Genomic DNA, 19,018 nt, shown 5'->3' with positions numbered 1-19,018 from the left:
AGTTATGATTCAGCTGTAATGGCTATGAATGAGAGACTTTTAAAATAAATGCAGAAGTGTTATTTTTGGCCTTTTTTTGTGTGTGTGCAAATATATATCTAAAGAGATAAAAATAAGTTAGTGTCAACCTATGATTCAGTACTAGTTGTAGGAATTACTACAGTTCAGGGTTCAAAACTGCTGTAAAACTGTATCTTCTTATCACATTAGGCATAATCTTCATGCTGATTTTTTTTTTTTTTCCCCTCTAATAATCGTTATTACTTCTCACCTTAATCCAAGATGTGAGAGCTTTGACTTGCTCATCGTATAGACCTACACCTCCTAAGAAGTGTGTTGCGGGCAAAAATAAAAAAACCTGAGGTTTCCTGATCAGTGTAGGAACAGAAAGAACCATCACACACAGACAAAATTATTCAAGGATTTATGGGGCTCAAGTCTGTCCACATGGATAAAAAACTGAATGCACTCAGCAGAAATTTCTGGTTGAATTAACTACTGGTTTCTAACCAAGGAAAATCATCTTTTATTCTTTCGAGTTAATATCTTCCAGTTGAAGCCTTTAGTGAATTGATTCCCACTGCCTCCATTATCAAACCACAGGATTACCTTTTTATCCATAAAGCTCTTCTTTGGGGGGGTCTGTTTTACTGAAAGCTTTGGCAACCTGTATGGCAGGGTGATGTGTCTTTATCTACAGTTTCTTTGCACCTTATGATTCAAAGCTTTAACCAATCTTGAGAAATCCCTGAAATGTTTGGTGAACTCTTGGGTGAATCTTCAGTATTTGGTTTATGCTTGTAAGAAAATCACAATTTAGATCGAGTGTAGGAGAGGTGATATTGTCATGGTTGGTTGTTTCTTACAGTGAAGACCCTGTAGGTAAGAGCTTGTTCTGTATGCCAACTCCTGCTATGAGTGGCGGTTATCATGAGAAGCAGGTACTAGAGTATTTGACTGAAGTATCTCCTAATGCAGTTTCTATTACTTAAATATCAGGTGAAACTTAAAATTCTTATTGCAAAATTTTTGCTCACATTAGGTATAATTTTACAGTAACTGTATTTTTATTCTGGAAGGCTTTACTTAATAAAATCAGCCTTCTTTAATTTTGTCATTAAGACTGTTTTCCCCAGGTTTTGAGTAGTGAATTGTCAACTAAATACAATCTAAAAACTGATAAGAATATTCAAAACCTGAAGAGAGACATGAACAGTTTTAAGACCCTAGTACAGGCTTAACGACTTTTGCAGGTTAATTGTTCCGGAAACCTTTATGTACAGAGATTTTTGGCATGATTTAGCAGGGCTGAGTTCAGGAATATATTTAGCAGTTTTTATCAGTGGTTGAATTATCAGATTATCGTATCACATTAACTGCTGTGCAACCCAAGTGTTTGTATGATTAATACCAGTAATGGATCTGTCGCAGGACTCTTGACTCATGAAAAGAGGATTAAGGTTCAAATGGATCATCTACAGAATCAAGCAACATAATACTGTTTTTTGGCATTGCAGTTTAGTACCGGGTGGCAAGGGGAATATCAGTAGTTTTGGAGGTTTGGTTGGGTTTTTTTTTTTTAATTTACTAGCCTCAAATTGTTGTGTTCTGACTCGAGATGAATACATTTTTTAATTCTGCCATGAACGAAATACGGCTTTTTCGGAAGTGAATGATGCTGTTGAACAGAAACATCCATCTTCCATTTCCCATCTGACTCACACGCAGTTAATTTTTGGTCTTCAGCTGTAAATTCTCCATCCTCAAAATACTCATTTCCATTTCCTTGTCCTTTATTTTTTCCCACACCCCTTTTTTTGGGGTGAAAAGTTTGCCTACTACAGTGTCCTGTTTTTCTTGAGAAAACACCTTTTCTTTCCACAGTTTTCTTTTCCGAGTTCACAAGCTCAGTTTTCATTTCCAGCTTTCCAGTTTCCCTTTGACTATTTCTCATTGATTTATTTTTGCTCCAGGTTTCTGGAAATAAAATATCATACCTGGACCTTGTCTTTAAACTATCTTCCTGATTACAGATGACCTGTTTCTTACCCTTTTTAATACTTTTTTAGATGACTCTAGCATGTTCAATGTTGTCTTCTATGTCAAAGGACCCTTCTTTAGTCATTAAAAATTAAATTCTCTAAAATGTGTCATTTTCTTTTGTATTGTATTAACTGTTGATAGACATGCTTTTTTTTCTCTGTCTTGGTCCTTTATTGTAACCTTTCAGGTTTCTTCTGTCTGTATTCTGTTTTGGTATGTCAGTTACCTTAAGTGAGCAAAAGTGTTACTCTGCTGTGGTTTTACGTTGCCTGTTTAATATAAATGTCCGGAAGCCATTTAAAAACTTTTTTGTCACAAATTTGCTTCCTGATCCTTTTTCACGCTGTGTCTTCGGTATTACAGATTTTCAGGATCCTGCTGTGCATGATGTCTTGTAGATCCTCTCTTCTTCTACCACTGTGTTTCTTAAAAATCTTGTAACTTTTCTCAGTTCTAAGAATTTTTTTCTAAATCTGTTACTAAAAGCCTGTTGAAGTTTTGTTTTTACTGTTACTCTGTTTCTTATTACTTCAGCAGATTAAATGGTGTCACTGTCTTTCTGCTTTTGGTTCGGTTTTTTAATTATTTTTTCCTTCCCCTTTGTTTCTGACCTCTTTTCTGAATTCTTGTCCAGGTAGGAAAACCTTCCGAATTTTACTTCTTCACTCTGTCTTGTACTGACATAAGTCCCCACTTGAGGAGTAGGTTCCAAGAGGTCCCTTGCTGACCTAGTATGCCTCTGCTTCCTGTATTTCAGATCTGTGAAGTGTTGTTACTGTAACTCAGCTGTGAAGACAATTGTATGTGTCACCTGAGCACTGGGACTCTCCTGTTCCTTGTGCTTTCCCATGGGGATTCTTAAGCTTTTACAGAGGGGTTTATTACTTTTTTTGGTTGTTGTTGATTTGGCTCACTTTGGTATCTTAGTTCTGCTCTTCTGCATTAGGCAGTAGTATTTAAGTACGTCATATGCTCAGAATTTAATTCCCATGTATTGGTTTCTGATTTTTTTTTTTAAGGAAAAAAGAAATTGAAATAGTTTAAATTCTTCCTTTTTGCAGTAAATTTAATAGGAGGCGGCTTGCTTTTCTTGGTGTTTTTTAGACTCAAGTGAAGCCTGCAGATCAAGTTCAAAAGCTTTATTGTCATCTGTACTACAGTCTGTGAGAAGCTGTTCTAAACAAGCCTTACAATTGCTTCTTTGGGCATATGTTCAGTCTTGGCAAAGCATGCTATTTCTCTTTTTTTTTTTTTTAATGCTGTTATTTTCTGTGTTAAAGCTGCATTAATCCTATGCATTACCAAAGAACAAAATCTAAATAAATTAAAACTGAATTTAAAGGAGTATGGTATTACCGGTTGTTCTGGCTTCTGAACTATGAGGAAAGCAAACAAGCCCAACTAAAATGTCAGAAATAGGCTTTTTACTTTACGCTTACCCTTAACAGATTTTTGTTGCTTCTGGTCTTGCAGGAGTACATATCAGTTTCTGATGGTTTCAGCTGAAAAGAAAGAGTTGAGGATCCTCACAGTAATACAAACCTAGACAGGAGTGTCAACTACTTAGCTAGAGATCCTTCTTTAGGGAAACATACATGTGGAATATAGGTGTGTTTTTCTTTTTTAAAGATGCTGCTGCCTACAGAATACTTAATTTTAAAAGGTTATTAGCATCATTCAAGATGAGAGCAGAAAGGGAAATGTCTTTGCCCAGTCTCCCTTAAGGTGGGAGAGTGGGATGGATGACCAACCAAAAAAACCAACCAACTATACATTGTTCTTGCTCTTTGAAAATGTGCCCAAAAGAGATTGGCTTTTGTTTCTTTTATTTTGGTTGTGATGAGAACTAAATTTGTGTACAGCAGTGCTGGGAAGCTTGCTAAAATAAATTAGAGCCTCTGCTCTAAGAATATCTACCACTCAATGCAGTTATCCCAGACAAAAGTAATGGGTCACAGGATTTTTTTTTTTTTTCCAACTTAAAAAGACAAAAGTTATTGTAGGAACAGCCTTCTTGAAAGATCATGCATTTGACACATTTTCATTTTTACAGGATGGTGTCACACTTGCTCAAAACAGTCCTAGTTGGAGGGGTGGGGGTGTCAGTTTCTCTCCTGTGCTATTTATGCATCAAGTCTTGAAGATAAGAGAAGTACTTATTTTGACTTGACGTTCAGTGAGAATGTAGTCCAGGAAACTGGTATAGAGTGGGATGGTCTTAAAGCTGATAATTATGTTCTGATCAAGTTGATGATTTCTTAGATTCATTGGTTTACTTTGTCACTGTAGGGCATTGCAACTGGTAGGTTTGGCAACTGCCCCATGATTAGTTCACAGACTTGGTACTGCCTGTGAAAGATGATCACCCTCAGGTAGATTTCCTGCCTTTTGAAGCAGGACTTCTTGTGGGCCTGAGATGCTGAATCTATCTGAATTTTCATAATTTAATGATCAGAAAAGCACGTAGTAGTAATTCTGACATAGAGGTTAAAACTATGTGTAATTGGGGTTCTGTTAATGCATAAACTTTATTTCCTTGCTTCTTTTGTTGTTGTTAATGTCTGGAAGTATAAGTAATGACTTTGACACATCTAATTTTCTGAACCATATACTATTTTAGCCTGGACTATCGTAGCATTTAGTTCAGGTTTTTCATTACATTTAACTGTACTTCTTCCAATACAATTTGAAGAACAGTACCTCTTCAAGTACATTGCCTTAAGTCTGCAAATTCCATCAAAATCAGAATGATCTTATTCTTAGACTGCTCATCTGAACATCAGCCTGGCTTGAGGCATTATTTATCATAGTTTTCAGATGTTTTAGTATGATAAATAACAGAAATAAGACTTTAGTATGTATTATATAATACATAATAATGTAATTAATATATAATTTCTAAAAATTCTTAATTCTTTAAAAGCATTGATAGCTGAATGTTTGTAATATATCTCAAAACTTTTGAAAGAAGCTGGCCCTCAGGCTGATTTCCTTTGGGTTGAAAAGGACTGTGTGTGTTTACAGGTGCAGTAACTAATCCACACCTACAGGGCATAGCTTGGCTATCTCCTTATTACCTGTATGATCCTGGGAATACTTTTTACAGTTCATCAATTTACAGGGTGTTTATTCAGTGCATAAGACACATAGGTTAGCTTAATGGCTTGTGAATTATATATTTAAAATGGAAATAATATATTTGATGCCAGAGATGTATAAATCACAAGTTGAAAATCAATCTGAGGTCTGTTCCTCAAGAGTCTTCAAAAGGTGTTGAAGAAAGGAAGGAATTATTAGTGTTATCAGTAGCCTTGAGTCTGAGGTGGGTCCACACTCCCCCTAGAAATTTGATATTTTTCAAGTCAAAGTATTGATTTGTATACTACTTTATTTGATGTTATTGTCTGGCCATTTTACACTGTTGGAGATTTTTACAGTATTTTTGACCTGGCATTGAAACATGTAGGAGCCTCAGAAGACTACAACATCAAAAAAAGCTGCTTCTGAACACTATAGTTATAGTTAGGATATAAAATTTTGATGGACAAGGGCTTGCTTCTTCAGTGGCTTTATTTTGTGCAACACACAGTGCTATTGACGTCAGTGTAATACCTGAAGATATAGAACATCAGGAAATGCATGTATAGGTGCAGAATCTGGATATTGAGTTAAAATTTTGAAAGACCAATTAGTGGAGCTAGTTTATCCTCTTTCATTCCCTCCAGTTAATAATGTAGATTACATATTTAAAATTGAAAACAGTTTCTAAATAGTCTGGTACGTGTGAATGAACTGGTTGCTTTGGCTGACCTGAGATCTCTTTAATGATCTGAGCGATGGAATAGGGGTTACTCTTAAAAGGCTTGTGGATCATACAGAGGGACTGAGATTTGACAGGAGAAACCATATGAACATGTAGAAGGATTATTAAAAGTATCACTTGAAATAATTAGTAATGGATTAAAAGAGGTCTTTGAAACCATACCTGTACAGGATGAAGTCCCAGAAACACAAGTTTTAAAAATTACTGCTTATATATGTGGTATTTATTGGGTAAGATTGTTTTAAGCATATGCTCATAACTTTTCATGAGTTTACATTTTGCAGCTCTTGCTGATCTTTCCTACCAGAAAATTATTTTTTAAAAAAATCTTAGATTCATTTCAACTATCTTGAGTGCTTAAAGCTGAATTTTATTTTTTAGAAATTAGGCTGCACATGCCTTATAGATACGGCAAGTGATATTTATATTAAAATATTTCCAGTAGGCATAAAAGAAAGTTTTCTATAATTGCATATCTTTATGACATTAAAGATAATAATGAGGTAAAAATAACAAGTTTCATTATATAATTGGGAAGCTCATTGCCCTTTCTGTGTATGTTGTGGTTTATATTGTTGTCTACAAAATAAAGGTATAGAAGTCATACAGAATTATGCTGTATTTGTGTGTTACTGGCAACTGTGTTAGCTAGAATTCTGACTAGACTTTGATCTTCCAAACATGTATGTATGCATTTAACCTAAAGAGATGGAGTTGCATGTGTAGCCTTCAGGTGGAAGGGAAGCAGATACTGTGGGGCTTTAATGTATTATTTCACCAGGCTGTTTTGTGTGTGTGTTGCAGACTTGTAGCAACATGATTGAAAATATCTGTCCTTATATCCAGTTAATGATTCCTGTGTAACAACTTACAGGTCTGGTGTGTGCAAGATTTCTGATAACCATATTTAGCTTTAAGCATATGTTGCTCTAAACGTAAAACAAGCTGAGGCAAAAAATGGGAAATAAAGGGACAATAAAAGCTGAGTAAGACTATTAGCTGACCAAACACAGGACAGACCTGGAGACAGTATAGTAGCTGTTGAAGGTACTGCACATAGTTTGCCAAGAGGCCACCTGCTACTGAAACACCTTCTATGGCTTTGCCAGCCTTGGGTCTAAGTGGTAATTTGAGGAGTGAAGAACAGAAAGAAGAGAGATGCTGGAAAAAATAGGCACTTGTGATGGTTACACACATTAAAATATGCAACAGTAGAGAGAGCTTTATGGTAGCAAGTGGAAGTAAAATATACTTCAGCTGAAAGGAAAAAGGAAAAATGTAGAATCCGTAAAAGCAATGCAAATGTACGAAATGCAAGGCACTAATTTCACGCAATTCCAATTTCACATTGACTTCAACCAACCAATGTCCTTTATTAGGTTTGCTTCCAGCTAATCGATTCCTTTAGTTCCTTGTATGACTGTAGAAACCAAGTGCTGGGATTGATAGCTTTATATTTTAAGAAGCTATGTGAGTTTATGGAGTGGGGATGTCTCATGATTGCTTCAGCTTGTCTATGCAATGGATGGAACAGAGCTGTGTGGCTGGCAAGGGAGGGGAGGTGGAAATTGCATCCCTTCCAGGCAGGGAGGGGAGAGTGAGACCTCCTTTTGGAGGCAGCCAGTGGGGCAGCTCTGAAATTGCAGTCTTAGCTGAATGCAAATGTTAAAGAAAAGAAATAGCAAAAAATAAGGGAAGAAGAAATGGGGGAAAAAAAATGTAGTAACTGTAAAAAGGAACCCATGATCAGAAAGGAGTGAGAAAGCCAAGTTGCTTTAGATCGTCTGTCTGCAGTGAACGTTGCCTTTGTGTGAAGCTGAGGGAATATAGAGTGGGCAGGGTGTGCTTGTTTTTTAAAATTATAAAGCTGGGATAAAAAGTCTGATTTTTCCCCCCCCCCCCCCCCCCCCCCGTCTTCCTGTCTTTTCCTGGTTTACCCTTCATCTTTTTAAATATATCATTATACTTGTCATGTTAGGTTGAGCCATGGTCCGTCTAAACCATTAATCTGTTCGGGTAAGAGCTAGTAGCAAATATTTGGGGACAACTGGAAGAAAAGCAGTGTATTTAGAAAGGAGCTTTTTCCTTATCTTCTGTCTTAGCAGTTTTGGGAAAGGCCACTTTTTTCCATAATACAGTAATGAAGTAAAGATCTTTATGAAAGATCATTCATCATCTATATGGGTTGTCAGATATTTTCAAAGCTAACAACACAATATATAAGCTGCCTGTAAAACTGGAAAACTAATTCATTGAGTTCTTTTAAGCAAGTGATAGACTAATACCCACAGGTTCCTCTGGCCATAAACATCACCAGAAGTGTTACCACTGGGAGTATAGAAATTACTTAACTAACCTTTAAAGCTATAAATGAAGCTGGAATCACTATGTGAACTTGTCACATCTCTCAGAAAATAATTAAATCATTTTAAAGTTTGTTAATTTTTAATCTGGAAGACAGTTGCTCTAGACCTAACCTCAAGTTGTTTTGATAACACTAGCAAGAATGGCTTTGTGGGCAAGTCTATTTTCATGCGTGTGATTATTCAAGGTACCCTCCTAGAAATCATTGTAATATTTAATTAAAATGTTAAAATATTTAATTACTGTAAACCACAGGGAATACCAATGTTGTAATTGCATTTAAGATGAGGAAGAAAACTAATCTGTTTTTCAAGTCTTGCTGACTTTATTAACAGTGGCATCAGCACTTTACCGTTTTTATTGTTTAAAAACTGATTAACTGCAACATTACTGTAAAACAGGATAATGTAAAAAGTTAATATGTGTTTTAATACATCACACTAACACAGTGTGACAGTGTTGAAAGTAATGCCTTTAAACACATCTGTAAGGTTTTTTTCACACATTACTGCCTCAATATTTGGAGGGGGTATATTTCTTTCTTGTTCAGCATGATTGGCTTTTTATTTGCTAGTGAGTTTTTCTGATGGGCAAAATATTTCTTTTTGGAATATGTGTTTGGAAGAATGGCACAAGTGGGAGAATATGAAATCTGGTATAAGTTACAGTAAACTGGTGTAAGAGAAGACAAAATGCTTGAAATTACCCAGGTTTTTTTTTTATGGGAGTGTTATTAAAGATAAATTAAATTTATCCTGAAAGATACATGACTGACAGCCGTAATCCTAGTTGGGAATGTCATAAATTGGTTTATGGTATGAAGCTGGTCTTACAAGAAAATAATAAAAAAAGTTAATGGGAAAAACTGCAGTCCGATTTAAGTGCTGTTTATTTCATGGCTTGTAATTTATGCAAAAGTGCTTGCTTCACTTGTCTTAATTAATTTCAAAATGTGCCCTAAACCAGTTCATAGCCATATTACAATCTAATTTACATAGTAGGTCAGAGGAATAAGTCCGTTTAAAAACTTGTGTTTGCTTACTTGCCTAGATAGCTGCTCTTAGCTGGTGAAGGTCTTTGGTCCTAGAGGTGAAGTACAAAGCAGAATCGACCCGTGTGTGTTTCCTTCTGGTTCTTGGTTTGGTGTGTGTGTGAAGAGTAGGAGGTGGTAGCTGCCAAGGGTGATTCCATAAGGATCTTGGGGTGATGGTATTGGGGAATAAGGAGAAAGGGAGCCAGACAACCTGTATTCGAAAAAGACTGGGTCTAATTCTTCTAGGTAGCTGGTATCAATGGAAGGAGGGCATCTTCTGTGGGACTGCCTTAGCTGGTGCTTACAGCCATGTCTGCCATGGAGATGGGGAGAAATGGAAGGCAGGCTGTCAGTGATGGGGGATGCACAAAAGTTTTGGGAGGCTAATCTAACTAGTTGTCTTCTGCTCCTTCCTAGCCAAGAAGGAGAGATGCTTTTCCGAAGGGTGATTTACAACATGAGCCTAAAACAACTTCTTTAGAAAAGTTCCTCTCACTCTCTTGATTATAGAGGAAGTCTAGGCAGATCAGCCTCCCAAGGCTTAACTTAGTCTTTCTGTTCATCACCCTCAGGCCTCTCTGAAGCAATTGCAGTGAAACACTGCCTTCTGCTTGCTTATGGTAAGCAGAGCTTGTGGTGAAAATTATGGCTGAATAATTAAAAATATTAGTATATACCAAAATCTACAGATATTTCTGATTTTGGAAATAGGCTGCAGAGCATGCACACTGTAACTGAGTTTCCAAATCATTTGTCTATGTGCCGTTTTGACATTTCGAAGTTGCAAAGAATCTTTATTTTCTATAAATACAGACATTGGTGCTATTTTAAAAGCCAACAAAAAAAAACCTACACTCACAAAAAAAGTGCCAACAAACAAAACCAAACCAAAACCACAAAAGAAGCCCTCAAAAATATTCCCTTTTTATCTTATACCTCCTCTTTTTTTTTTTTTTCCACAGTGGTAAAGTCAGTTTGTAAATTAGTTTTGATGTTTTTTGGTGAGATGTTCAGTGTGTTAACTCCTAAATTCTAGCTTAAGCAGAAGAGGAAATTTGAATGGCAAAAGTTCATACTCATGCTCCAGATAACTTCTAAAACATGAGAAATTCAGAAAACTACTGATGCTACCAATGAAGTTTTATGTAAATGCTCTTCTTCCAAAGCTCACATCCTTGTAGGACTTTCTTCAGTATTTGGTACTTAGTAATGCTGGTCTTTTGCTGCTAAAGTGATTTACCTAGTGATTTTTTTTTTTTCCTTAAACTAGAAAGAACTCTGCAATATGATACTTGACTGCTGCGCTCAGCAAAGAACGTATGAGAAATTCTTTGGGTTACTGGCAGGGGTGAGTTCTATTTTCAGATTTTACATTTTATGGTAGGTAACTTCACTGGTTTACTCTATTTTTTGTGTGTCAAACTTAGCTTTATTTATCCATTAAATTTTAATAGTCTTTTTATAATTCTGAAAATGGTTACATTAGTTGATTTATTGTATTAGTTGATTGAATTAACATTTTGATTGTAATAAGCACAGTGAATGCAGAATGAGAGAACTCATTTTCTCTTTATATTGTTGCTTTTTTGCCTCTTTCTTTTCTCATTATGATAGAACAATAAATCAGTGGCAAAGGAAAGTATGAAGTATTATGAGTTACCAGAAAATACCCTTTTTACAGTGCTGAATATTAATTTTGGAGACTCCTGTCTTCTACCACTTTGTTCAAAGCTGCATAGTAGGTTTTAGAGCACAAGACTGAATACTTACCCCCACCCACAACTCCAGGACAGGTTTTGTTTGTCTTTCAGTAAACAGCTAGCTCTTTGGTTTTGGGTAACTAATTGCGAATTTAGTTGCAATTATTTGTTGGTTAAGTTTTCCCTATCTAAGATATTGACAGACCTGACTAGTTAAGATGAAGTACTTGTCTTCATAAGGGAGCAAATTACACTGAAAGGGAGTGGGTTTTTTCCATTTGTGTGTTTTATCCAGTATTTGAGGAAATACTTAGGCTGATAGTCAATGATGAAGCACTAACTATATGAATCTACATGTTCAGTAGAATGTAAATGTTAACTTCCATGTTCTTTGGAATGTTTATATCCAAAATGTCACTCTGTGTTCCCTTCCTCTCTAATTTTAAATAGTCTTTCAAAGACGTAATGAAAAAAAGTTACGTTTGATGGGGTCACATGAGGTGAAAATACTGGATGTACTGAAGTAAAAGAAATTGCTGGGTAATTTCCTGTACTTCAAAATTGATAATTACTAATTTGCAATGCAGATGAGTTTCTTGTTCTGACAAACTGCTGAAAGCAATAAAACTGTATCCATTTGAAGGTATTTTCTTCTCCAAGTGTTACTTAAAAGGAAAGTCTTGCAGTAAATATTTGCACCATTAGGTCACTTACATGTAGGTTATTTGCATGTTTAATATTTCGTTTAATCTGGTTGTTTAAATTGTACAATGTTGTCTCAGCGTTTCTGCATGTTAAAAAAAGAATATATGGAATCCTTTGAAGCTATTTTCAAAGAACAGTATGATACCATTCATCGTTTGGAAACGAACAAACTGAGGAATGTTGCCAAGATGTTTGCTCATCTGCTGTACACCGATTCAATTCCCTGGAGTGTAAGTAAAAAAGGCTATTGTCCTAGATTTCTTTTTCAATAATTAATCTCCAGTACTCAGAAATAATGTATAATACATGAGTTTTAGTATTTATTCTATAATTTGGAACTACTTGTATTTGTAGAAAACTGGATTATTTTAAATATCTTCTCAGACACTGTTGAACAAGTCTGTGTTGTTCCATGTCCTCTTTCTGCCCCCTGTGCATCATCATCCTCCTTCCCCCATTCTGAAGTAGTTGATTTAAGCTGTTATTTTGTGGAGCTCAGGGGCCATTTGTTGATTAAAACGTACAATTTTTTAGAATTTTGAACTTTTAAGCAGCAATGTAAATAGCAGAACAGTCTCTAAAAAAAAAAAAAGCCTGAAGAAACCTTTTTAAATGATCTTCGTATGTTAATTTCAGAATTATGTAATTACAAGAAATTTTTTAATATTGCCATTTTGTGATTTAAGTGCCAAAATAAATAAAGGCAATCTTGTGTTCTGAGATATTTATTTCTTAATTTTTAATGTTATGTCAAGGTAACTTCTCTTTTCCTACTTTTCTGTTGTGTCTCATTGTCAGTCTTCAGGCACACAGAAGTCAGTCCAAATATTTCACCTCTGTGGAACTTAGGTACCAAATCTTTAACTTCCTAGAAGTTCACACACCTGATCTGCCTTTGTGAAGCTTTCCTGGACAAAATAAATACTTAAAGAATTACTAGTATAAATCTGATCAGAAATGGCTTTGAGATGGTAGAAAAGAATTTCTGAGGAAGAAAAGCTTTAACTAGGAATTTACAGGGTTTATGTTCTGGAGGAGGGTCTGTGGAAATCGCTATTTATTCGTTATTTCATGAGGACAAAGGTTTTTAAGACAAATAAAACAATGTATGTTTAAATATAAGGGTTTCTTCTAAGTATATTTCTAAATATTTTCAGGTCCTTGAATGTATAATACTGAGTGAAGAAACCACCACATCCTCCAGTAGAATTTTTGTCAAAATATTCTTTCAGGAACTCAGTGAATATATGGGACTTCCTAATCTAAATGCAAGATTAAAAGATGAGTAAGTTGAATTTTTTTTCGAAACTGTAAATTTAATTAGTTTCTAATCTGGAAAAGTACAGGTAAGAACTCTGTTTTCAGGTTCAACTAAGACTGCAGTTCTGTTGCTACAGTACTTCAAGAACAAGTTCATGTATAGATTTAGTCACTGCAAAGAGTTCCATTAAGCCAAGTGTGTTACCATAAGTTTGGGTTCAAGTATGTGCGTGACTATTTGAGATGTATCTTTTTTTTTCCCCCCAACGGTAGTTCAGCTATATAAGAATCTTCTAAGTACATTTTTATATATTGTCAGCTATATAGCTCTGTAATAAATATAACTGTAGCTTCTTTTTCTGACAAAACTTAGAAAAAAAGCACAGTACTACCAATTCCAGTTTTTCTATGATTAGTTGCTTATACTTAAGTATAGTGTGAATAACACATTCTTTTAAGCCTGTATGTGATTTAATGCATTGCATCCTGGCAATGTTCCTTTCAGTTGTTAGAGCTATTTTCTGTAAGTTGGGATTTCTTCTGTGTATGATGAAGAATTTAGTAGATGCTTTAGCTTGTGTAAACTTGAAACTATACTTAGGGCCCTGTTTGGCATTTCAGTGTATGTACTCAGATCTTTGAACTTCTTGGTCAGTAAGTATTTTCCTTTGCTATCACAGGCTACTGCAATTTCATAAGTCTCTTCAGGGCTTTACAAAATCAGGCTTTCTGTTGTCATAATCTGTCAGAGTATGTATGTGATTCTGTGTGAAGCAGCTTATGTTTTCATCAAAGAGCAAGTTCTTAAATAGCATTTTGATCAGATACATCACAGATATAAACAATTCACGCATTTATTTTTCAATACTTTAAGAGAAAACTTTGGCTATCTTATGGAGGTCCATGCAGTTTCTTTTTCAGTGTTTGATGTCAATGAGAATTAGTGCTAAGCTGGCGTGGTGTTTAATTTAGATGTTTGTTTTTCATCAGAACATTGCAGCCTTTCTTTGAGGGTTTGTTGCCTCGGGATAACCCAAGAAACACTCGCTTTGCCATCAATTTCTTCACTTCTATTGGCCTTGGAGGACTAACGTGAGGAGCACTTTTGTTATTTGATATTTACTTTCCTTCCCTCCCTCCCTTCCCCCCCCCCCAAAAAAAAAAAAAAATTTGGGGGAAAATATTTTTTTTTATTCATTAGGGATGAATTACGGGAACATCTTAAAAATGCACCAAAGATGATAATGACACAGAAACAAGATGTTGAGTCATCAGATTCATCTTCAGAGACAGACTCGTCCTCAGATTCTGATTCTGACAGCAGCAGCAGTAGTAGCTCAGAGTCGTCCAGCAGCAGTGACTCCTCATCTAGCAGTGACAACAGCAGTGACTCAGGTACCTAAACACTAGCTATAACTATTTACTTTTTATTTACTTGTATACACCCATTTATTTCTATGTATACTTTTTTGAGGAAAAACTAGCTATAGACAGTGTTAGTTCCTCTGCTTTAAAAAGTAACCAATTATTCTAACTTACAAGGTTTAAAATACTAAATATTGCTCATGGAAATTTATTTTAGACTTTCAAAATCTGAGTTCCATTTTTAGGGACTTAAATATCTGAGGAACATTGTTTTGTAGATTACTTTTTTTTTTTACATAGCTGATACGTGTGGCACAGTACTACCACTACAGTCTAGCGGAGGATGGAAGGATTAGAATAATTCCCTATTAATGTATCTGTGGAATACTTAATAGTGAACTGTAGACTAATGTCTACAACTCTTTTTTGCTGGGTGTGACTGAGTGAGCTTGATACTACTTGTGTCCTGCCCTGTAAATACGTGCTTCTTTCTGGGTCAGAAATTACATTGTTCAGTTCTGGCTGAATTACAATCCTGCCCAGTCTCCATTGCTAATTCCTCTTCCTCAGGAGGAGTTTGTGTGGTGATATAGTGAAGGCTCTTGTCTGTACAGAAATCTCCAAGGAGGAATTAGCTTTTGCTGACAGCTTAGTGGTTTGTAGTTTTATGCATTATAATTAGTGTTTAGCATCTTCTATCATCCTGCTGCTGTAGAACCTTCTATTTGATACACAGTGTCATAAACATGGCTTAATCTATTAAGTACCTGCTAGTATGAGTTAGTGTGTAGGGTATCCCCCATGGTATGTAACGTGAGCAGATGATAACACAGCATGACTTTCTATAGTACAGAAGCTTGCTGATTCAAAGTTAATTTGATTTATTATGTGCCTTTGAAATGAAAATATCTGATTAATAAAATAAAAGCAATGTGAACTGCTCAGGCTTTGGAAATGCATTTTTGTTCTCCATTGCAGTCTTGCTGTACAAAGTCTGATTTGTGTATCTTCGCATTTATCGCATTAATGACGACAAAGCAGTAGAGGAGGCCACAGTTAAACAGGGTCAGAGGAGGCGTTAGTTCAGCAGAGAGCCAGATGGCTCCTGCATAGACAGCTGCAGCTCTGCTGAGCTGCTTGATAGGAACCAGAGAGGTAAGTCCTTAGTGACAAACCAACTGAGTCTGCAGTCTGCTAGTATGAACACTTTATTTCTCAAAGTTTAGGACCTTCCCTTCTACTACTTGTCTTTTCTCCATTCAGGAACACATTCATTAAAACTTGCATTTTGATATTTTTGTAGTCTGGTTTCACTTTTTTTACTGGTTCTTGTGCACTTAAAAGCAGTGGTCATGACACTAATTGGAGATAACTATTCTATAATGGTAAACTTGGTTGAGGTCCATTACCAGTTATAAATCCAAGTCTTCCTGTGTTTGCATCTTTTTAAATCTTTAAAATAATTTGGTAGAGTTGAAACGCAGTTTTCAGAGGAATGTGCTACAGTATTTCAGTGTTTTAACAGTGCAATATATAAAGGAAAATAGAAAAACTGCTCATTAGAAATTGAGCATAGGGCTAATTTAGAAATTACTGCTTTACTGACAGCTAAGTGTGGAACTTCTCTGGAGAGGTCATTCCAACCAAAACAGGACCAGCAGAGGAAGAAATTTATGTTATCCAAGCAGCTTGTTACTCTGTATTTACTTTCTCAGGTCTTTTTCTTCATTCTGGTGGGTGTAAAATAATAGGGAAAATACTGTTTAAAAACTTAGTGTATTAAAATCTACCTGAAGTGATCCATCATCACATTTTATCAGAATGCCAGGAAGCCTTAGTTCAGACATGAGCCTAGCCAGCTGCTCTAGAACTCAGATACTTGATGTACTGTTAAGTTATCACTGGTGTTTTCAAAAAAATGATCAGAAACAGTTACCTGGTATGATACTGTAGCTCATAGAATAAGGTGAATTAAGGGTTATTCTAAATGGCTGTAACTTAAGTGTTCACTGATAAATACTGTTGAGTGAAATCTAGAGGTTCCTTATAAAGAGCAAACAGGAAGGGTGAGGCCTCTTCCACATTCAGTGGGATGAACACTACTGTGTATTTAGAAATACACAAGTTTTAATCTGAAATAGTTGACAAAGCTTCACTATTTCTCCTGAAAATGAGCCAGGGCACCACTTCTGTGCTGCTGTGGTACCACTGTCTCAAGCCATTTCAGCATGCCTCTATTTCCTTGTAGGGTAGTGTTGGAGATTTTTTCCCCATCTGCTGCTTTTAATCTCTGTTGACTAATAAGCTTTTCTGGGAAGTGATTGGAAAAGTAAATGATGTTAAGAGACTGGATGGTCTGGGAAAGGTGATCTTCAAAAAAAAAAAAAAAGCTTGTGAGAGTGCTTTCATATATGACTTTACAAAGGGACTGGGCATAGACTGTATCAAGTCAGCAAGAGGATGATGGTGGGTAGAGGTTCTCAAAGACAGGCATCACTTGCAGATAGTTAAGGGATAAAAGCCTTGCTGATGGATACTTGTGAGTGGCAGTCCACCTACAGATTTGTAGAGTTGTTCCCTCTTAAGTGATTAACTGCAGGGGTGGGGTTGGGAAGCAAGGTTGTTGGAGTTTTGTCAGTACACAGGATTTCAAATCTTTTCAAATATGAAAGCATATTTTACCCAGCCAAAAAATTCTTCGATCAACAGGTTTGTAGATGTTATGTCAGATTCCCATTTAGTGAGTCGCTCTATTTTAACACTGATATGACTGCTTAGTAATGTTTTACATTCAAGTGTGGGTTTGGGGTTTTTATGTAAGTTGAGGGAGAAGTTTCGGTTTGGTTTGAGCAGCATCACGTTCTTGATACCTGTATAGGCATTGCAAATGGGATGAAATGCATAAGACTACTCCCTAATTTCTTATTTGTATGCTCTTAAGGTTTTGCAGTGATGTGTTGTGACCTTGCTTTTCGTTAACTTGAGGTTCTTGTGTTAGTAACAGTGGAGTTACTGAGAAATATTGAAGCTTAGAGGAAAAATGGGGAGTAATTCTGGGCTTGATAGTCAGTTCACACTGTTATGGAGAATTTATCTTTATGTAAAATAAAAAGCCTGTAATGCAGACTGACATTTAAAAATAACCAGTACTTGCCCAATTAAAGAATGGGTGGATTTTCCCCCATTGCATGCAACAGTTGGGAGTGTAGAGCAATAAAACCAAAGCTCATTATTTTGAAGCCTTTATCCAAATACATACCCGCAAAAGTCTTCTGACAAAAAATAACTCTCTAGAACTTTTTATGTAGTTTAAAAAGTGTAATATGTAAGTGTAATATGTTAAGTGTAAAATGAAACCTTCTTCCCATAATTTGTTATAATTTCAGATGTTCCTAAAGCCAAAAGAAAGAGAATGCAAAAGAAAAATAGAGAATCTGATAAAGTTTCCAGGAAAAAACAAGAAAGGAAAAGGAAATCACTTGAAAAGAAAATGGGAAGAAGGCAGCAAGAGGAAAGAAGTGATACTGAGAGCAAATCAGAAAGAAATCACCGGAATTTGAGAGAATCACACAGGAGAGATGACATATCAAAGCATCATCACAGAGATGAGTTCAATGGCAGAGATGGTTACCATAGTGGAAAGGATAGGAACCATGAAAGAAGTAAGGATCTAGAAAATAAACACAGTAATTCAAAGCAGAAGAAAGCAGAGAGAAGAGCTTCTTTGTCTGATGATGAAAATTACAAACACTGGAGCAAAGATAATGGACATCACAGTAGAAAAAGAGAAAGATCAAAATCTGCAGAGAAATCCCACAATAATTCAAGTCCAAGAGAGGAGGAACAAGAAGATCGATACAGAAATGGTTCAGAGAAACATCGAGAGAAGCACAGCCGTTATTCTGACCAGTACAGAGAATCCAGAAAGAACGAGGACAGACGAAGGGAGAATTCCCCACACAGACGAAAATAATACCTAACCAGGGTTTGAAACAAATGTGCATTTCTGAGCTGTTAAACCTGTATTTTAAAATCTATTACTGAACTTCCTTTAAAAAAAAAATTTTGTACAAAGTGATAGTTTGCATTTGTAAATTTTATCAGACTTTTTCAAATTTTCAGTACCACTTTTTTATAACTATTGTATCAAGTCTTTCTGTTAAATCCTTCCTTTGGAAAGATGAAGCTGTTTATTTTGTGAATAAAACTGTTAAGATCTTGGTGAAATGAGTTTTTGTCACTTGGTTTCAAGTATTTGTAGTTGTAACTTTATAGTGTATTGGTTTCTAACTTTGCTTGTTAATTGAAAGATGCTGAGGCTAGGGTGGAAAATATAAAAATTTCAGACTACAATGTGAATGTCACGAGAAGGCTTTATGAAAATCTCAAGCATCAGCATGAGCATTTCAGGCGTTCTATAGCTGTATATTCTACCAACTTTGCAAACATGAAATCAAGTTTCACCAACATTTTTGGGAAATACTTCAGTTGATTTTTTTCTTCAAGAGTTAAAAATTGGAAAAGCAACATTGCTGTTTTAAATGTCACATCTGAAAGTGTGTCAACTTGTTCTGTTACTTTTCACAATGTTTTTTTAATATTGTAACATCCTGAGCTAGTTACGCTTGTAATCTTAGAGATGGGTTGGCTTTTTTTTCCCAGCTATGAATTTGATTTTAAAGTCATAGACTTTAAACGCTTCCTTTGTAGGGCTAGAGTTAAGGA

At 35.7% G+C, this 19,018-nt stretch overlaps 1 protein-coding gene across 4 annotated transcripts in view; it reads left to right on the top strand.

Annotated features, from left to right (window-relative positions):
• The window catches only part of CWC22 (CWC22 spliceosome associated protein homolog), a 33,906-nt gene extending 15,386 nt beyond the window's left edge, over nt 1-18,520 (top strand). For all 4 annotated transcript variants that reach the window (XM_064451742.1, XM_064451740.1, XM_064451741.1 and 1 more), the window contains 6 exons: nt 10,534-10,611; nt 11,746-11,898; nt 12,826-12,953; nt 13,919-14,020; nt 14,130-14,323; nt 17,680-18,520. In XM_064451742.1, coding sequence (XP_064307812.1) covers nt 10,534-10,611; nt 11,746-11,898; nt 12,826-12,953; nt 13,919-14,020; nt 14,130-14,323; nt 17,680-18,266 — 1,242 coding nt within the window. In that variant the 3' untranslated portion in view covers nt 18,267-18,520. The remainder of the gene's footprint in view (nt 1-10,533; nt 10,612-11,745; nt 11,899-12,825; nt 12,954-13,918; nt 14,021-14,129; nt 14,324-17,679) is intronic.
• Nucleotides 18,521-19,018: the final 498 nt, after the last annotated feature.

The sequence above is a fragment of the Phalacrocorax carbo genome, chromosome 5, assembly GCF_963921805.1.
Source record: "Phalacrocorax carbo chromosome 5, bPhaCar2.1, whole genome shotgun sequence".
Taxonomy (NCBI): domain Eukaryota; kingdom Metazoa; phylum Chordata; class Aves; order Suliformes; family Phalacrocoracidae; genus Phalacrocorax; species Phalacrocorax carbo.
Note: the sequence above shows the minus strand (reverse complement) of the source record. Positions and strands in the feature narration are given on the sequence as shown.